The sequence below is a fragment of the Magallana gigas genome, chromosome 5 (assembly GCF_963853765.1).
Source record: "Magallana gigas chromosome 5, xbMagGiga1.1, whole genome shotgun sequence".
In the NCBI taxonomy this organism is placed as follows: domain Eukaryota; kingdom Metazoa; phylum Mollusca; class Bivalvia; order Ostreida; family Ostreidae; genus Magallana; species Magallana gigas.
In genome coordinates, this window is record NC_088857.1 from 1,337,282 (window position 1) to 1,359,514 (window position 22,233).

General features: G+C 35.1%; 1 protein-coding gene across 1 annotated transcript; it reads right to left on the reverse strand.

Moving 5' to 3' along the window:
- Positions 1-93: 93 nt before the first annotated feature.
- LOC105327355 (methionine--tRNA ligase, cytoplasmic) lies at positions 94-21,698 on the reverse strand. The gene is made up of 25 exons (XM_066084516.1): positions 21,507-21,698; positions 19,383-19,473; positions 16,907-16,985; positions 12,745-12,870; positions 12,515-12,590; positions 12,108-12,223; positions 11,856-11,987; positions 11,323-11,423; positions 10,828-10,944; positions 10,355-10,558; positions 9,930-10,019; positions 9,436-9,622; positions 8,812-8,982; positions 8,006-8,101; positions 7,582-7,699; positions 7,363-7,496; positions 7,042-7,121; positions 6,590-6,721; positions 6,030-6,134; positions 5,302-5,485; positions 4,166-4,261; positions 3,990-4,046; positions 2,968-3,123; positions 2,359-2,457; positions 94-483 (listed from the first exon to the last, which is right to left on the reverse strand). Exons 1-25 carry the CDS (start codon positions 21,607-21,609, stop codon positions 322-324), a joined length of 3,012 nt encoding a protein of 1,003 aa, XP_065940588.1. The 5' UTR covers positions 21,610-21,698; the 3' UTR covers positions 94-321.
- Positions 21,699-22,233: the final 535 nt, after the last annotated feature.

Here is a 22,233-nt window from a genome sequence, read left to right on the forward strand (position 1 = left end):
AAGTACTTGAACCCTCTGCATTTTACTTTTTCCACACATACTTTTAGTAAGGTTATTTTGTTCAATCATGAATGACAAGCAATAAATTACACATTGCAATAGCAATTTTTTGAAGTTCAAGCTGCAAACAATTTTCAACTAAAAAAAAAAGGCTCCATTAGTGATGTTTTAATGTTTTTATATTACAGTAAATAATAAATTCAATTAAATTAAAAATTCTTGGTATTCACAATTCTTTGTCTATGATGGCTTCTCTGACCACTTTTTTCGTCTTATTTCTTTCTTTTTTCTTTCCTTAGCCCCTTGTGAAGGCCTCTCTGATCACTTCTTTTTGCCCTTCTTCCCTTTGCCCCCTGTGAGGGCCTCGGGGTCCTGTCCCTGGGCCACAGCCAGCTTTCTCTTCAAATCCAGCAACACAGCAACCTCCGAGTCAATTCGGGATTTTTCTGCTTTTTGGGATTTTAGATCCCGAACCAATAACCCCTGAAAAAAAGAGAGGCTAGATGTGTCAGAATGGGTAAATGTTCCCTCAATAGGAAAATAAAAAAGAGGCCCAGGGGTCACATAGCTCACCTGATCAACAATATAGCCATAACTCTAATCAAATCAGCATTAGTATTGAAATTAATATATCTTGACAACTAAGTACAGTAGATTTTGCTCGAAAAGTTGAAAAAATCTGCTGATTTTTATTCATATTTTTAGGGTAAATACCAAACTCTTTTTGTTGTTTTATTATTGTAAGAAGATTTTTCTCTATTTCCATATAAAAATCCCCCCCACTTTGTGGCCCCACTTTTCTCTAGGGAATCAAAATATTTCATAGACAGGTCAAACAAAAAACAGTGTATTCTTGTTTCATGTAAAATAGCTGCAATAATGTAGCTCTCTCCCAATTTTTTTTCTTTTTCTTTTCGGTAAACATCAGATATAAAAATCGGAGAGGGCTACATTATTGCAGCTAGTAAAACACGGGTACTTTAAGGCAACTCGAGTTTTATGATTGTCAATATTTTTGTCATTTTAAAAATTGTTTATCTTTATGAAAACAAAGTCTGAATATTAATATCAAGTGAATATGTCCACTAAAGAATTATACTTCTACTTCAGAATTGAGTCGCCTTTTGAAGCTGTCTTTCCATTATACCCCTTTCAGTTAAAAATAGATCACTTATTTACCTTAACAAAAAACCAAAAAGTGTAACACTACTCCAAAGTTCATTCATAACTTGAGTAATACAGAGAAATCAAAGATATATTCAGTTAAAAATGACAGATTTCTTGAATAAAATATGACTAATGCTGCTTATTGTAACATCATATTGATCAGATATTGATGAGAATTTTTACTCAATCGATCTCTAAAAGAGTTGCCTTATCATACCCACAAACATAGATATCAATGCCTGTTAGAATAGAGGTTTTCCACATCTATTATGATAATGTATTCTCATACTAAGTGTAGAGAATAATGCCTGTTTCCAGAAAAGACCTTTTATGATGCTGTAATTCCACACTTAATATACAGACTTACTCGAGTTACATGATAGATGCATTCTGATGGTACTTCTACAAAACATATCAAAATGTACTTCCTACTGTTGAACAATAGATGTATTCTGATAGTACTTCTATAAAAAATATCAAAATGTACTTCCTACTGTTGTACAATAGATGTATTCTGATGGTACTTCTACTAAACATATACTTGATAAAAATGTACTTCCTACTGTTGAGCAATTGATGTATTCAGATGGTACTTCTATAAAAAATATCAAAATGTACTTCCTACTGTTGTACAACAGATGTATTCTGATGTAACATGTAGATAAAAATGCACTACCAACTGTACTATACAATAGATGTATTCTAATGATATATATCCACACAATTAATCCATTCTGATGTTATTTAAACAATAAAATGCTTTCTTTGGTGATTCATGCGGGTATGTTAGTTGCCAGCATTGCAGAAAAAAATACATAACCCGCATTATTTTTTTTTTTTAATTTCTACCTTAATAGCCAACATGAATCACCAAAGAAAGCATTTTACAAACATTTTATTTTTAAACATGTACCTATTTTTGCATAATTGAATTAATCCTATAGAGCAGGTATAAGCAACTATATTATTGTTAATGTACATCACTACAGTCAATAGAATAGCCTGTGAATGCTCCTATTTTGGGGGAATTTAAGTTTGATGTAATTTTTCTTAGATTAAAGACAATGAAATACTTGTTTGCACCGATCGTATAGACCTCAGCCCTGTAATTTCTATAGAGCTATGAATCACATTCGGTTTCCGTAAGAAATAGAGGAGGAATACTATGTGAATGTAAGTAGGTGGATGGACCTGTTTTGAGACGGCCTCCGTCAGTCTCTCCACTTCTTGGCTGTCCACCGCCCCATTGGCTGTTGTCCCTGATGACTCCATCTCTGGCTTTTTACTTTCCTAAAAAACAAAAAATTTACATTCCTGATCTTTTCCTTAGTTTTTAAAAGATTTCCTTTGTATACAGTAAAACTATTTATCAAAGAAATAGCCACCCATACAAGCTCCTTATTCCCTACAAGAAAGGATTTTTTTTCCTTTCCTGATCTTCTGTGGAATTATTTAAATTTGTGGGGGCCAGTTTTTGTGGATTGTGGGTAATTTGCTAAATTTCATGGATGCACCGGTTTTCAGTTTCGGTAAGAAAGGTAACTTTTTTCTAAATTTGTTTTCATGAGGATGTAAATTCATGAGGAAGACCTACCCAAGAACACCATAGAGAATAAATCTGGAGGCTTTTTTTTTTTTTTATATAAAATGCTTCCTACCATAAGCATACATAATATTCACATATGTTAAGAAGAATTATCCATCACCCTGCATTAGTTAAAATTTTAACTCTTATGTTACACTGAATAAATGAAAAAAAAAATATTCCTAGATTTTGGTTAGTTTTGGAATTTTATGAACCTTTTTGGCTTGCTTGCTGTTCTGTTTGCCTCCTGCTGGAGCAGGTTCCCCCGCTAATTCAGCCAGTTTCTTCTTCAGGGCCAGTAACTTGGCCACCTCCTCAGTGACCACAGCTTTCTCCGCTTTCTTGGCTTTGAGCTCCCTCACGAGGTTTCCCTGACAGACAAAAATAAGCTACATATCAGGCACGTAGCATCGTTTTTGAAAGTGGGGGGGCCAGACCCATCCAAAAAATCTTGACAAGCAAAAAAAAAAAGAAAAAAAATTTTTAAGTTTCCAAAAATCTTCAAAATCATAATCCGGGGGGGGGGGGGGGGGGGGGGGGGGGAGGGGTTTACTCAACTATACTTCCAAAAACAAATTCTTCCCTACCAAAAAATTTTTCCCTCCAAATCATGAAATTCCTAATCCGTGGGGGGGGGGGGGGGGGGGGGTACCTTCAATTTGACTACTCATTTCCTAATTTCCATATGGGGCCAACTCCTTTATAATTCATTTTTTTATATGTAAATTTTAAAAAATTTGTTGCTGCGAGAAAAAGTGGGGGGGCCAGGCCCCCCCTGATGCTACATGCCTGCATATATATACATGTATATATATACAATATATTAACTAGGAACTATTAGAATACACTACCAAACTGAAACAGTGTACAACTTGTATCTGAATTTGTGTAAGATTATTTTTCCCAATCATCCTATGTGAAGACTCTGAAGGGTCATGGCGATTTAATTTTATTGAGTTCTTCTTCTGAGCAAAGAGGAGTTTTGTAAATCTTAATTATTGTTAAATAATTCAATTCAATTGCAAGAATATTTCAATTATTGTTAATAAACTTAATTCACTTACAAAAATTTTTTTTTTTTCTAAGATTTGAAAGTACTTAGCCATTGCAAATAGTTCTTAAATGACCTAGTCCTATAACGCCTCTAGTATTTGTCGTAAATTATCTAGTATATAGGCTAGACCGTGAACCAGTTAATCAGGTTGTAACATAAGTGATAAAGATTCAAAATAATTACCTGTGCAGCGACTTCATCTGTCAGTTTCTGTATTTCCTCGGGATTTCCAGATGATGCCTTTGAACAATATTGGAAGATAAAATGTTTATATTCTTTTATAGCCTACTTCAGACCAAAGATTCTTGAATGACGTACTTTGTACCAAAAAGAGTCATTGCCATCAAAATTGTACTCACCTTTGAGGCATTCTTCTGCGGAGCTGGTTTCCCCTCAAATTTCTTCTTCAATTCCTGAATTTTAGGGGTTTCAATTTTCTCAAACAACGGACTAGGCTAAAAAAAAGTAAAGAATTAAAGATTGAAGATGGGCTAGATTCATCTAGACATAGGTTTGGATGGCTTTGTGTTAGATTGACAAGACAGAAATGGTCCAAGGTCACTTCCAAAATCAGGTGTCCCAACTTGAGAAGTACACAGGCAAATGTGTCTCAAATGATTTTTATTACATGTCAAAACTGCTACCATTCATATAACAAAGAGGACTAATCATGTTAACATGTTTTTTAGGCAATTAAAATTCATTTAAAGTACGTTTCAAGGGAAATTGCATACACACATCTAGCACAAAAAAAATTTATGTGAAAAAATATTAATGGAAATCCATCTGAAAATTTCACTTGTTACAGTATTAAAGTGAATGCTCTTTTGAAAGGTTATTCAAAGTTTAATAAATTGCATCTTAAAACACAAGACAATGTAAATGTAACATGTACAGTCAACATGTAGCAGATGAGGACATTTCTTCAATTCACTCTAATTCAGGAGATTGAGGATTAGACTATTAATATAGAAACAAGTTCCATAGAAGTCAAATATAAAACTTAAGCAAAATTTTCTACTTTACTATTCTGATCTTATTATAAAAATGAATATGTTCATTGTTACTTGAAAAAATGTTTTTTCTTTTGCACCTACATGTACCTTTTTTAATGAAACATCAACAAAAATAAGAATGGTATACAGGGAAATATTCGTCCCTGTTTTATTTTTGCCTCTTTCGCCCTCCTTGTCAGCAGGCAAATTTAAAGCTGGACGAATTTCACTGTCGCAAATAAAGTCTCTTTTAACACAACCGCATCTGGGCAAATACAACACATGGCGAAGTTGCAAGTTTAGGACGGCAAAAATAACACGAGGCAAAAATAACAAATTTAAAGCTGGACGAATTTCACTGTCGCAAATAAAGTCTCTTTTAACACAACCGCATCTGGGCAAATACAACACATGGCGAAGTTGCAAGTTTAGGACGGCAAAAATAACACGGGGCAAAAATAACCCTGTACAAAATAGAACATATCTTGGATCATTGGTACCTTTCCGATTTTATGTCCGGGTGGTAGCTGACACACAAACTCCTTGTAGATGACGTTACACTGGGGTGGGGTCCTGAGCTGACCCTGTATGGTGTCGCTGACCGCGGGCATGTAAGGCTGGACTAGCACAGACAGCAGGGTGGCCAGGTTAGCTGACAGACTCACCACTGTCCCCGCACGATGTCTGTCACCATAGAAACACAGCTCAGATATACCACCAAGCATAAACAAATTCACTTATGTACTAATGCAACAGAGCTTGGAAATAAACAGTGTCCATCATGATTACACTACTTTTGTTATAAATGATAATTCAAAAAGCTCAGAAATGATTTGTTTCTACATGTACCAAGCTTGAATTGCCTTCGAAGAAAAAGTAGTAAAAGCTCAAAAATACTCAGTTCTTTACAAGCAGAGAGTACCTTTTATAAAAATGAAGTTAGCATGGAAATTTGTTCTTATAAAGACAACTGATTAATGAATGTTGTCTTAATTGTCTGGTTTGCTTCTCTTTACCATTAGTACTAAAGACTCATTGCATTATGAGCTACAATTATGTCTCCTAATGCTGTCATACTTACTAAATCACTGCCCTTAACCACTAGCAGTAAAGACTCACTGTGCTATGAGGTCATTAACTGGTGACTTACTTGTCTGAATCGCTGCCCTTGACCACTAGCAGTAAAGACTTGCTGTGTCATGAGCTAGGTCACTAACTGGTGACTTACTTGTCTGATTCGCTGCCTTTGACCAGAACCCAGGGCTTGTTGGCCTGCATGTACTGATTGCCCAGTCTAGATATACTCAGGATGTTTCTGATGGAGTCCCTCAGTCTATAACACAACAGTACAGCAAAATTACACAAAAAACTCAAAATAATAGAACTTCTCAATATACATTTAACTTCTTATTAAACACTTTTCATTTGCAAATGCTAATGTGAGGCTATTTTCAGCCATATGCAAGTTATCACAGTCATTTGATTTTTTTATCTATACAATGAAATAAACAGGTTAACAATGATGATCAACTTGCAAAGGTTGCTCAACAATCCTGCAAGAGTGATAAGCTAGGTTTACAGCAACAGGTTTCCCTTTAAAAGATATCATGAACACTATCTTGTTAAAATATTAAAATCTTATCTATCTATATACCAATCTAATTGATAAACTTGCAGCAAAATCTCATAAATCCTGTGAAAATGCAATACCTGGTCTTTATCATTTTTTCAATTACACACACTCTCTCTTTAACAAATTACAAAGTAATCCACTGAGTAAGGTCTCACTTGATTTGCTCCATGTTGTCTATGTAGGAGGCTAGTTCACGGTTGACCAGAGCAAGTAGGTGGAAGTCGGCCGGGGTCAAGGTCATCTCCTGGATCTGACCCCCAAAGCTGTTACTGACAAACATCAGGGCCCTGAAACACACACAAAGGTACACATATAAATACACACACACAATAGTACAATTATAAATACACACACTCAGTAGTACAAATATAAATACACACACACACACAATAGTACAATTATAAATACACACACTCAGTAGTACAAATATAAATACACACACAGTGCAACTAAAACTTATTTCTACTCAACTTCTGACTGAGTTACAGGGCATTATGAATTAACACAATGACAAGCTAAACTGAAATTCAAGTTTATCATTTCTATGTTCTGTAAATGAGATTACTGTCAGTAAGCCTATAATATACTGTCTGTCTAAATGACCTGCCTGTTAATGAAGTTCCCCAGGTTATTCAGAAGTTCACTATTGTTTTTGAGCTGGAAATCATCCCAGCTGAAGCTGCTATCCTAGAAAGTCAAAGAACAGAGAGTTAATTATGGTGAACCAATCAGATTCCAAGTAAATCTTAGCCATGGGCAGGTAATGTAAACTATAGGTGCTGTAAGTCTCCGACTGAAGTATAGATAAACTAAAACATACATAAAAGTAACAAACTTTTTTATCAAAAACTCAAGAATTTAGCTCTCTCTTGATTGGCCATGACAGCTGCGTATTCTGATCTTACATCAGAGGGAGAGTTTAACTCACCTGAGATTCTGGTCGTACAAACAGCAGGTAAAATCTAAATATATCTGCTGGGATTCCTGTGTCCTTGGCTTGGTGACCAAACACACCTGTCCCCCGACTCTTGGAGAACTTGGTGTCCTCATAGTTCAGGTATTCTGTAAAACAGGCACTAATTTTGTCAACAATATCAAATAATGATTCCTTAATAATCTGTACCTGTAAATCTATCTGATCTCTCACCTGTAGCTGACATGTGGTTAACAACTGTAAAATTATCGTCAGCGCCCAGCAGGGAGCAGGGGAAGATGACCGAGTGGAAGGGGACATTGTCCTTACCAAGGAAATTGTACAGCTCCACCTATAGGACAGGTGTAAAACAGGTAAAGGTAAAAAATATATACACATTTACAGCTCCACCTTCAGAACAGGTGTAAAACAGTTAAAGTTAATCAATACACACATGTTCAGGTAAGTATAATCTACTGAGACTAAGTGCATCAGTTGATTTCGATGGGACAAGGCATGTCTCCAAGTTTTGTAATTAGAAAATGTACTTTACAAATTCAAGGAAAAATCTTCATTCATGAGGGCATTATTGTGAGGTGGTTACCTGTTTGGGGGTTTGTGAGGTGATTATATATTTGGGGTTTTGTGAGGTGGTTACCTGTTTGGGGTTTTTCCACCATTGCTCCCATTTGTCGGTGTATGAGGCGGTGGCTGAGATGTATCCAATGGGGGCGTCAAACCACACATAGAATACCTGCAACAGGTAATGAACAATGAAAAACTAATATAACTAGAAAAAACAGCAGATTTATAAAATATTAATTCCTTGACTAATAGTCTTATAACCTCTCTAGGGATATTGATTCTGTGCCTTGTACATAGTCTTGGAACTCCTCCTACAGTTGATTGCAGTTTATATCTTGCTACCCTCCAAAGAAAATAATACAGCTTTTCTTAAAACCCCTCAAGAGAAACTTTAGTACATGTCCTTTTTTTTAAACTTTTCTAAAGGTATTGATGTACAAATTACCTCTCTAGAGGTACTGATGTACACATAACTTAAAATCCCTATAGAGACGTGAATGTACATATGCATTTTTGGAAGTTCCTGTAAGGGTATTGATGTAAAAGTACTTGAAACCCCAGGGCCCTCTAAAGACATTGATGTAGATATGTGTACTTTACATTGGTCTCCCTGTAGGAGAATTAATGCCCACGTACCTTGTCTTGGTACCCCTCTAGAGGGACCGGTATTCCCCACTTGAGGTCCCTGTCCACGTACCTTGTCTTTGTACCCTCTAGAGGTACAGGTTTTCCCCACTTGAGGTCCCTGCAAACGTACCTTGTCTTGGTACCCCTCTAGAGGGACCGGTATTCCCCACTTGAGGTCCCTGTCCACGTACCTTGTCTTTGTACCCCTCTAGAGGGACCGGTATTCCCCACTTGAGGTCCCTGTCCACATACCTTGTCTTGGTACCCCTCTAGAGGGACTGGTATTCCCCACTTGAGGTCCCTGCTGATACAGCGTGGCTTCAGTCCATCTCGAATCCAAGAGTTGGTGATGACTCGAGCATTGTTAGTCCAAATCCCTTTGTCAAACTGAGCATTCAGGTGGGCCTTTAACTTATCTTCTATCTGTTGAAATATAAACATGCTATGCTTATCCATATAATAAATTCCATTCCATGATTAATACTTAAATAACAGAGAAAATAGTTTCAAACTTTATAATACATGTTGTTTTTTCATGGCTAATTTTGTGAATTGTCATACTTTATTATTGTACCTCACCAGGTTGAACTCAATTTGTTTAAACAAGGAACAAGAAATTAGGATTATATTTGGTATACATGTATCTAAAACCAGGTAACTTGACTTACCTTGGATAATCTTTTAACAGATTATTTTCTTACCTTGGATAAAATTAAGAACAGGTAACTTAACTTACTTTTGGTAAATCTAGGAACAGGGCACTTGACTCACCTTGGGTAAATCTAGGAACATATAAATTTTCTTACCTTGGGTAAATCTAGGAACATATAAATTTTCTTACCTTGGGTATATCTAGGAACATATAAATTTTCTTACCTTGGGTAAATCTAGGAACAGGTGGTTTGAGGACTTGACCTGGGGAATGCCTTTACACACTTTACACTTGGGGTCCTTGAGCTCAATGGCATTCAGTAGTTTACCGCACCCATCACACTGGTCACCACGGGCATCGTCAAAGCCACAGAGGGGACAGGTGCCCTCCACAAACCGGTCAGCCAGAAACCTGTCAATGAAAGACAGCAATTCAAACACAGAGTATGGTATATCTAAGTTATTATAGACAGAGGGGGTGGGTGGGGTGGCAGGTGCACTATAGAAACCGGTCAGCCAGAAACCTGTCAATGAAAGACAGCAATATAAACAAAGAGTTATCATAAACATAGATGGGGGAACAGGTGCCCTCCACAAACTGGCCGGTCAGAAACTTGTCAACGAATGTCAGCAAATATACAGAGTATGTTACATGTATATCTCAGTTACTACAAACGGTGTTTGATATCATGCATGGGTGAATTTCATGCATCACTGACCGTAAACACTGCTGACACTGCAGCTGTTCCACGCTGTCCCTGGAGATAAAGCCATTCTTCTCCAGCTTCCAGAAAATGTCCTGGGCTATTCTGTTAACAGAGAGAGTTGGAAACAGTTACGAATACACTAGACTTCAAAATCATTTTATATTCACAATGTATTATATCAAACACAATTTACACCTTTGAATGAAAATATTGAGATAATTTGAAATAAATACAGAAATCTCCATATGTATCAGTAGATCTCCATATGTATATCTGACTATTTTTAATAAAAAATCATGCAACACTTAAAGTTATTTGATATACAGTTTAAAATGTACATCAAATTTGAAAAATTCTTTTCCTCATTCAAATTGATGAGAACAAATGATAAATCTAACAGTAACACTAAAACCTGACAGACTCTGTACAATACTTACTTTGTTTGCTCTGGTATAGAGGTCCGGCTGAACTTGTCAAACGAGATGTTGAACCAGTCGTAGATTTCGGCGTGTATTTTATTGTATTTATCACAGATTTCCCGCGGAGTGACTCCCTCCTCGATCGCCTTTGTCTCTGTCGCTGTCCCGTACTCGTCTGTTCCACAGATGTACAGACAGTTGTAGTTTCGCAGTCGACAATATCTAAAAATAGCCTTCATATGTCATAATACATGTCGATATTGGTCTTATGTCACAAATGTTTCAAATAAAGTTTGTTCATTAAATACAAACAATTCATATAAAGATGGATTACCTCTTATATTTTTTAATGTTAAAAAGCACCTTTTGATTTTTAAATGATAGTTTGTAAATTTAAAACATTTTGAGGATCTTTAATGATTATAACATGAAACAGCAACTCTGGTTTCCATCTTTTGAGATTATGTCTATGTAAATAATGAAGCAGAGACCTTGAGAAGACATCGGCACTGAGCACACAACCAATGATGTTACCAAGATGAGGAACATTGTTGACGTAAGGGAGAGCACTGGTGATCAGAAGATTTCTCTCCCCTGACTTTGGTAAGCTGAAATATAAAGCCCGCAGTGTTAAACATCAAATTAATTTACATCACATCTCAGACCTACATATCAGACATATACATATATTTGTTATGGTAAAAAAAAACTGACAACAAAAAATGAATGTACAAAAACATATTAGCAATTTATTTTATAAGTATACATAATAAGAAAAACAGTTTCTTGTCTTATGTCTTTAATACTTGATGATACTTTAAGTACCGGTATAATATGAATATTACGTTGTCACGTAACTACAATTTGATAAATTAAAAACTTCGTCAGACATTTTTTATTGTTTTAGTGTTCACTAATCTCACTGTAATGAATTTTTTTAATTCCACATAGACTTTGTCATAAGATTTACAATAATGCTGACTCACATGGGGTGTTTTCGTTCTCTCGGCTTAGGGAATTTTGACTTCCCAGTCAGCCATGATTCTTTAGCAGCCTGAATTTCCTCAGGTGAAGCTTCCTTGGTGAGCTAACAATGTAAAATGAATTAAACCCTGAATATACATGTATAAGCTTTCTTGCTTTAACGTTCAAATGCCAACTTAATGGATATCTGACAATGACAAATTTCCACTTATCAATTCTTTAGTCAACAGGTATTTAGTATAGAGAAAAATAAATACCACAGGAGCCAAGCCTGGTTTGGCATTTATGGTTTCATTGAAATCAATGTCAAAACAGGCCTGGCCCCTGTAATATAAAACTGAGAATATTTCTTCATGATAAAAATGAACACAAGATTAATTTTTCTATTTCGTCAACCATGCTTGGTTATTCTTAACCTCACTTGCTTAGAACTGCTAATTCCTTTTTAGAAACTAAATAAGGCTGATTTATCCGTTTCCCGACTTCTAAGCTACATGCACCACTGACAAAGTAAACAACACTTTAAGACACCTACCAGACTCTCTTCAGGTGTTGGTGTCTCCGAGGGTTTTTCCATTTTGACTTTCTGTGGCTTTGATTTCTGAACTGGTTCTTCTTGTCTGGTCTCCGTCTCCAACAATGGAACAGGCTGAGTGTTCAGAGAGGCCTGTGTATATTACATCCATAAGTATAATTAAATTACATGCTCATTTACATATTATAATAAAGTTCTAAAGAGTTTTAAGGACTAGAATAATTTATTTATGGTAAATTCATCCAATACAACCTTTAGACAGGTGGTGTCTCCTCCTGGTATGACTTTATCCAGGGCTGTCTGACAACATGGCAGACTGTTGATGGTGTTAAACCAGGACTTGATGTTAGAGTACTGGCCCTCCCACCCTGTAATCACAAGGACTCACTACAGATGCCATTTCATGGGAATCAAACTCATACTCTTATTACTTGATCCATTTTAACAAATTATATAATTCTACAAATGATAAAAAACTGTCTTCTCTCATTCTCTCCTTTACTTTATTGTTGGTCAGGGTAGCATTTTATTATTAGAAGCAAAGAGTCACAAAAGGAGCACCTGGTTATAAATTATGATAATTAATCTTCACAAGCACAGTCATGTAACTCCTAAGCATTGAGATCTAAAGAATAAACTTTGTTGAAAAGTTCCTCTACCTTTAATTTCTGCTGCACCTTTGAACACAGGGAAGAGGGATGCCCAGAGAACAAAATCTGCTGCACAGTCCTTGGTCTGATCATTTAACAAAAACACTTACATAGTATCAAAGTAAAAGACTACTTATTAGTAAGTTAAGTTTTAAAAATGTTTTCAATATGTTTAAGTCCCTGTATAAGGTAACAGGGGGTGAACCCAAGAAGAAGATTGAAATCATGACTATAATTACCTTGGTCAGTGATTTACTTTTGAGTTCGGCGTTCAGGAACTTGAGCAGCTGCTGCAGTCTGTTCAGAGACTCGGCGTCCGGCTTCTTGTGAACAAAAACACTGACCAGGTAACGAACCAGGTAAGGCTAGAACAAGGAGAGGAACAATTGATGATTTTTTTTGTTTGAACAAAAGATCAATGATGTGTAAAGTGTGCTTAAGGAAGAAAACCATACAGGATAATAATTATATACTTGCTAAACTAATGCTCAGCACCATAAGATCCCTAACTCTTGATATAAGTCAAATTACTGCATCTTGATACACATAACAGTACACCATGAAACATAATGCTATAATGGGTCAAAGACAAAGTGCATACAAATGTAACTTACAAAGTCCTGTGACACATTGTAATTAAATTTTGTTCCATATTTGAAACAGGTCTATAATTTAACCTTAACACATATCATTTAATTCAACTTGAAATTGGACAGATTTATGCAAACACAGAACTGTGATAACACCTAGACACAGAGCTGTGATAATACAATGCAACAGAACTGTGAAAACACAATGTCAAATAACTATGATTACAAAATGACACAGAACTGTGATTGCAAAATGACAGAGATCTGTGATTACACCTTGACACAGAACTGTGATTACACTTTGACACAGAACCGTGATTACACCTTGACACAGAACTGTTATTACACCTTGACATAGAACTGTGATTAAACCTTGACACAGAACTGTGATTACACAATGACACAGAACTGTGATTACACAATGACACTGAACTGTGATTACACCTTGACATAGAACTGTGATTCCACCTTGACTCAGAACTGTGATTCCACCTTGACTCAGAACTCAGATTACACCTTGACACAGAACTGTGATTACACAATGACACAGAACTGTGATTACACAATGACACTGAACTGTGATTACACTTTGACACAGAACTGTGATTACACCTTGACACAGAACTGTGATTACCCCTTGACATAGAGCTGTGATTACACCATGACATACAACTGTGATTACACCTTGACTCAGAACTTAAATTACATCATGACATACAACTGTGATTACACCTTGACTCAGAACTAAGGTTACATCATGACATACAACTGTGATTACACCTTGACACAGAACTGTGATAACACTGAACACAGAAATGTTATTACACTGTGACATAAAACTGTGATTTCATCTTTACACAGAACTGTGATAACACAATGACTCAGAACTATGATTATACTTTGACACAGAACTGTGATTACACCTTGACATAGAACTGTGATTACACTGTGACACAGAACTGTGATTACACCTTGACACAGAACTGTGATGACACAATGACACTGAACTGTGATTACACCTTGACAAAGAACTGTGATTACACCTTGACACAGAACTGTGATGACACAATGACACTGAACTGTGATTACACCTTGACACAGAACTGTGATTACACATTGACATAGAACTGTGATTACACCTTGACTCAGAACTCAGATTACACCTTGACATAGAACTGTGATTACACCTTGACACAGAACTGTGATTACACAATGACACTGAACTGTGATTACACTTTGACACAGAACTGTTATTACACCTTGACACAGAACTGTTATTACACCTTGACATAGAACTGTGATTACACTGTGACACAGAACTGTGATTACACCTTGACACAGAACTGTGATGACACAATGACACTGAACTGTGATTACACCTTGACAAAGAACTGTGATTACACCTTGACACAGAACTGTGATTACACAATGACACTGAACTGTGATTACACCTTGACACAGAACTGTGATTACACAATGATACTGAACTGTGATTACACCTTGACATAGAACTCTGATTACACCTTGATTCAGAACTCAGATTACACCTTGACATAGAACTGTGATTTCACCTTGACACAGAACTGTGATTACACAATGACACTGAACTGTGAATACACTTTGACACAGAACTGTGATTACACCTTGACAGAGAACTGTGGTTACCCCTTGAAATAGAACTGTGATTACACCATGACATACAACTGTGATTACACCTTGACTCAGAACTTAGGTTACATCATGACATAGAACTGTGATTACACCTTGACTCAGAACTTATATTACACCATGACATACAACTGTGATTACACCTTGACTCAGAACTTAGGTTACATCATGACATACAACTGTGATTACACTTTGACACAGAACTGTGATAACACTGAACACAGAAATGTTATTACACTGTGACATAAAACTTTGATTTCATCTTTACACAGAACTGTGATAACACAATGACTCAGAACTATGATTACACTTTGACACAGAACTGTGATTACACCTTGACACAGAACTGTGATTACACCTTGACACAGAACTGTGATTACACCTTGACACAGAACTGTGATTACACCTTTACACAGAACTGTGATTACACTTTGACACAGATCTGTGATTACACTTTGACACAGTACTGTGATTACACCTTGACACAGAACTGTGTTAACACCTTGACACAGAACTGTGATTACACAATGACACATAAGTATAATTTTAACTTGAAACAAAAGTGATTATACCTTAACAAAGAACTGTGATAACACTTTGATATAGAACTGTGAATTCACCTTGACATAGAACTGTTATTTCACCTAAACACAGAACTGTGATCACACCTTGACATACAACAATGATTACACCTTGACACAGAACTGTGGTTACACCTTGACACATAAGTATAATTATAACTTGAAACAAAAGTGAATATACCTTAACAAAGAATTATGATTACAATTTGAAACATAATTATGATTACACCTTGACTCATTGCTGTAATCATACTTAGCTGTCGTAACACCTTAACACAAAAAATTTATTATATTGACACATGTTTACACCTTGACATAAAAATGTGAAGCATCTTGACAAAGAACTGTGATTAAACTTAAAACACAACTGTGATTATATCAAATACAAAGAACAATGAGTACATTTTGACATTTAACATTGAATTGCATTGACAGAGAACAGTTATTACACATTGACACTAAATTACTGACTAAATATGATTACACCTTAACATAGAACTGTGACTAGACCTTGACACAAAACTGTAATTACAACTTGAAACAACAGTGATGACATCTTAACATAGAACTGTGTTTACACATTGATGCAGAACAATGATGACATATTGACACAGAACTGTAATTACATCTTTATACAGAAAGAGATTATACCTGACTTTGACACAGTACAATAAGAATACCTTGACACAAAACTGTGAATACACCATTTCAAAGAACAATGTTTATACATTGACACAGCCTTACTATGATTACACTTTGACAAAGCTGTGATTATACCTTTATAAAGAATTGTGATAACACATTGACACAGAAATAACACCTTGCACCAAAATGTAATAACACCTTCACATATAACTGAGATAACACCTTGACATACAATATGTATATCTATGAATACACCAAGACACAGAACTGTGATCACACCTTGACATAGAACTGTGTGTTTATATCTTGATATAGAACTATGATTACATTTGAAAATAGATTTGTGATCACATCTTGACATACAACTCTTGTTTATTCCTTGACATAGAACTGTTATTACACCTTGACATAGAACTGTGTTTACACCTGGACACAGAACTTTCATCATACCTTGACACAGAACTGTGATTACACCTAGACACAGAACTGTGATTACACAATGACATAGAACTGTGATAACACCTAGACACAGAACTGAGATAACTCCTTGACATAGAATTGTTATTACACGTTGACAAGAACTGTGATTACACCTACAGAACTGTAATTTTAACCTTAAACCATGATCACTGAGAAATCAAATTTCACTTAGATATTTGATAGGGACAAGGTACAGTGATTATTCTTTGACATACATTATTATGTCTTACAAATTCAGTATTTTAATTAATATAATTTAAAAAGTTAACAGGTTTTAAATGATTACACCTTAAACTTAAGCAGATACATGTATTTGATTTCAACTTCACATAAATATGACACCTAAGTACTATATCACAATCACACCTGGTTGACATTAACATATCACCTTGACACAGATTTGAAGCCCCACCTGGGGATCAATGACAGGACATTACCTGGAGTTGAACACTCTCCCACTCCAACCACTTGTCTATGTTAGGATCATCCTCATCAGATTTCTTGTTCAATATGTATCTGTGGAATACAACAACATTTCATATTAGATGGTATGCAAACAAGTATCTGTGATTATTCAATAGTAATACCCCTGCTCAGATATGAATAAACAAAATAAGCAAAGTCAACATTTAACAGGACTTTGACGTCCAGTTGGTACAAAAATAGGCATATGGCATGCCTAAATGAAGAGTGTGTTAAAAATTTCAAACACCTGCAATGAATAGTTGCTGAGAAAAATGTGACAGAAATTGTTTTTATGGACAGACAGACAGACATACAAGGGTAACACAGTATACCCCCCTCTCCTTCGGAACGAGGGTATAATAACTTTTAAAGCAGTAAAATGTAAGCAAAGAACCAAAAGTCTGTGACCAGACAGGTAAAGAATAAGGTACATGTACCTAGAGCTATGCATAACTTATAGTCAGGTACTGTTTTGTGTGCAAAGAATCTCTCTTCATGACTAAAGATATTCATGAATTAACTGTAAACCAATTTTTATTTCATTAAAAGAGAATTTCAAGAGGTTCACATTAACCTTCCAAAACATTTCTCACAGCAAATCAGTGTTTTATTATCTCCGGTATTTTTGTAATATCATCAATAAAGAGCTTAAGGCTCAGTCCTATAAACAAGTCACTGCAAACCATTTCATCACTTGTAAATAACAAAATAAAGTCATTGCAAATAAAAACAAGAGGTCCATGGGCCACATTGCTCACCTGAGCAACAATAGGTATGATAAAATCAGCTTAACAGAGTCATAATTCAAACTATCTTGGCAATGTAGTATAATACATGTAGATCCTGTATAAGTAAGAGTCCATTTTTTTACTCTGGATATTCTTATGTTTATAATCAAGTCCCTTTTCTAAAAGCATGATTTTATAGTCATATCACCTGTTGAGCATTGCAGTTCTCAAAAAGAACCTTAACAATTGTTTATATAAAGGATATAAACCTACATCAAACTCTGAACCCCTTGTGAGGCCCAAGAATCGTCCTGGGGACAAAGTCTAATCAATTTGAAAGAATCAGCAATATGTCGAAATGCTCACATATAAGTAAAACTATATATCATAACATTTCATTTTTTGTGAATAATTAAAATATTTTCCTTCATAAAATTGGAATCCCGTAAGGCCACACCCTACTCCTCAAGATTTTGATTTGAAAGAACTTATATCTGCATTATCTGAGGTTGCTTTCAGTAAATTTACAGCTTTTCTTGGCAAATGGTTTTTATAAAAAGATATTTTAAATTTTATCTTCTTATATTCCTATGTAAATTTTTGCACCCCCTTCCACCTGGGGACCATGATTTGAACAAACTTGAATCTACCCTACCTGAGAATGCTTTCACACAAGTTTCAGCTTTCCTGGCTGATTAGTTTCTGAGAAGTAGATTTTAAAAGATTTACACCATATATTCCTATTTAAAAGTTCGACCCCTTTACATTGTGGCTCCACCTTCCCCCGATAGTCATGATTTTCAAAAATTTGTATCTACACTACATAATGATGCTTCCACACAGGTTTCAGTATTCCTGGTTGATTAGTTTCTGAGATAAAGATTTTAAAAGATTCACTCTATATATTTGACCCCTATTGTGGCCCCATCTTATCCCCGGGAACAATGATTTGTACAAATTTGAATTTACACCATCTGAGGATGCTTCCACACAAGGTTTAGCTTTTCTGGCCAAATGGTTTTTGAGAAGAAAATTTTAAAAGATATAAACTATATATTCCCATGTAAAAGTATGACCCCCCCCCCATTGTGGCCCCACCCTACCCCTGGGGGTATTGATTTTCACAACTTTTAATCTACACTACATGAGGAAGCTTCCACACAAGTTTAAGCTTTCCTTGCTGATTGGTTTTTGAGAAGAAGATTTGTAAGGATTTACTCTATATATTCTATGTAAAACTCCCCGTTTTGGCCCCACCTTACCCCCGGCGACAATGATTTGAACAAACTTCAATCTACACTACCTGAGGATGCTTCCACACAAGTTTCAGCTTTTCTGGCCAAATGGTTTCTGAGAAGATCTATGAAAAAATATCAACAAATTTTCAATAAATCCTAATTATCTCCGCTTGAAAATGAGCGTGGCCCTTCATTTTTACAAACTTGAATCCCCTTACCCAATTGATGCTTTGTGCCAAGTTAAGTTGATATTGGCCCAGTGGTTCTGGAGAAGAAGTCGAAAATGTACAAAGTTTACAGACGGACGGACGGATGCCAGACAAAAAGTGGTCAGAAAAGCTCACTTGAGTTTTTAGCTCAGGTGAGCTAAATCTGGCTTACAGTATCATACATTTTTTCAACAGAATGCAGCCCAGGCACAGATTTCCTGGTGAATGACCTGTCTAAAATAAGAATAGAAACTCATACACAAAATGTCTTACCTGGTGGCTGTGTTAGGTGAGAAGAGGAACCTCTGGGGGCTGACCTCTAGCACAGGTAAACTCGTCCCAGACAGGTAAGGGACCACTCGCTCTGTAACAAGAAATGTAACACACCAATAAAATGTACTGCTGTCCACTAACAAAAACACTTCAAAGGCAGTCAAAATCATCCCATCAGAGACAAACAATTTTTTTAAAAAGTTTCCAGTCCTACCTTCTTTTAAGCTGAAGACAAGGATAAAAATCATTTTTTTGTGTTATAAGAATAAAAAAATATACAAAATTTTTAGCAGACTAATTTGATGCTTTAAAATATATAAAACTAAAAATGGAATCTTTTTTACCTCTTTCACAAAGTCTTAACTCCAAATTTTCATAATACACATCTACTCTTAAATTTTCTGACTAAAATGGCATCATCTATCAGGTCTGAACTATTTTAATCCATCTATACAAGACAAGTATTTGATCAATGATTGTAACATACAAGATGACAAGAGAAATCACCCATCAAGGCGCGAGATAATTGAACTAACGATCGTTAACATACACAGGATGTTCTACAAATCTCCCAGACATGTTTCTCTGACATGATTTTGTGAATGAAACATTTCCTTTATTCAGTCAGTGTCCTGTGCATCTTATGATGCAATGCCAAGCTAATATTCACCAAAGTTATGATACCATTATGATGATTATGTAATTGAAATTGTAAGTTTAAAAATAAAGATCATTATTGAATCAACTTCTATCTGTACAACGTACTGTACTTTTTAGCTTTTAAATTATCATTTATTTATTTATTGGCTATTAAATAATGGAATTCTACATAGATATTTTTATTCACTTTGCAAAAACTTTGCTACTATATACAGCAAAATATTCAACCCTGTTTTATTTTTGCCCCTTTTGCCCTCGTTGTCAGCTGAGCGGAAAAATTAAAACTAACCGAATTCCAATGTCTCACATTATCTCTCTTTAAACACAACTGTGTCTGGGCAAATTCAAGACGGAGTAAAACTTATTGCAAGTGTAGAAGGGTGAAAATTATACGAGGCAGAAACAGCCCTGTACGTATAGTACTGTAATTTTTTACTCCAAATTACACGGTGAGCAACATGAACCATTGCAGTTATTTTGTCGCACATATCATGTAAATACTCATTTCTAATCTATAACCAGTACAAAGCATCTTGTCTAGTCAGTAAGCAATAGCTAACAGTATCTTGTGTGCAGAACACAGTAAAAATAGTTGTGTTGTATACACCTTTGTAGGTAAATTAATATCATAGAATAGAACGGTAGTACATGTAGTAAACAAAATTTCCTAAATTCACTCTGAAAGTCTGGAAGGTGTCTTAGGCCACACCAATATAATTTCTTGTTCGTCGTACATTTAGCGAAAAAGGGTAAGAGCCGGCCAGCAAGTAAATAATAAAATTATTCTTTTTTTATAGCAAAAAATTTTAAGCGCTACATAAATAAATTTGAGCGGACAGTTATATATCTTCTACTTGTTTCTGATTTATAAATTAAAACTATCAAAAATGCAAGAAAAGAACGAAAAAGGAACAGAAAACAGCGCAGAATTTCCTGGATGCCAGAAATTAATAATGTTATTTGCATAGTTTTATTTAAATATGAGCGTGTGCGGTCTGACAAACAAGAAATTATATAAGTGTGGCCTTACTATATTGTATTCTTTATCAGTGATACATTGTACGTACATGTAGCTTAGAAGTCAGAAAAGGAACAAATTAGTTACTTTGGTTATAGTGTGGAGTAAATCGAGTAGTAAGTTAGTTAGTTACAGTAACAGTCAATTGTAGAAAAAAAGGACACCACTGTCTGAATCACACTCTAGATTTGCGCACAAAGTTATTTAAAAAAAGGAATAACTTTATTACAAAGAGTTTTTAAAAGAAAAGAATTATTTAATCTACGTCGTATTTTCTCTGAACTATCGATTATAGCACACCCCTCTTCAAAACTAATTTCATATCAGATTGTAATGCAATAAATCAGACAGAAATCTTGTTTAAGATCAACAGATGGAGCACATCGACGAAGTGTGATCATGCAATGTTCCAGATGTAAACATCGGCATGTTTGTTTTCACTTTACCTTCCAGGCCACATTCCGTCAATGAATAAGACAGTCCCGTGAATTCTAGCGCTGCTATCACCTTCAAAGATTTGAAATTCCCTCGATCAGTGTATAGTTTCATTGTGTTTAGCGATGTAGATGAATAGTTTCATCAGCCACAAACAGTTGTCACACAATTAATGTCTGCGCCCATATAACACGTTAACAAGGAGGACTTCGAGCCCGATGATTAAAATCCTTCCATATCACCCCCTTTTTTATGATACGTTAAATCAGAGACATATATATATATATATATATATATATATATATATATATATATATATATATATATATATATATATATATATATATATATATATATATATATATATATATATATACGTCCCTGGTTGAATCTAATCACGCTATAAATTTTGTCAATAATAGATGACGATGAACACATTTTAGTTTGTTCCCTATTTTTGATATTTACAAATAAGCAAAATCACATATAGTGAAAGAATAAAAACTCTATCTATACATGATATCTTTAATATGAAAGGCTAAGAAATTGTATCAAGATTGGAAGGAGGATTTCTTTTTATTTTGATTGTTAACACATCGGGGCGCGTACCGCATTGATGTTAAAATCATATAATTTTATATTAGGTTATTATGCCTCCATCCTTTTAAAAGAAAATATATTATATACGTTTCTTATCATTTAATATTGATTTATTGTAAGAATACTATTTTAAAACAA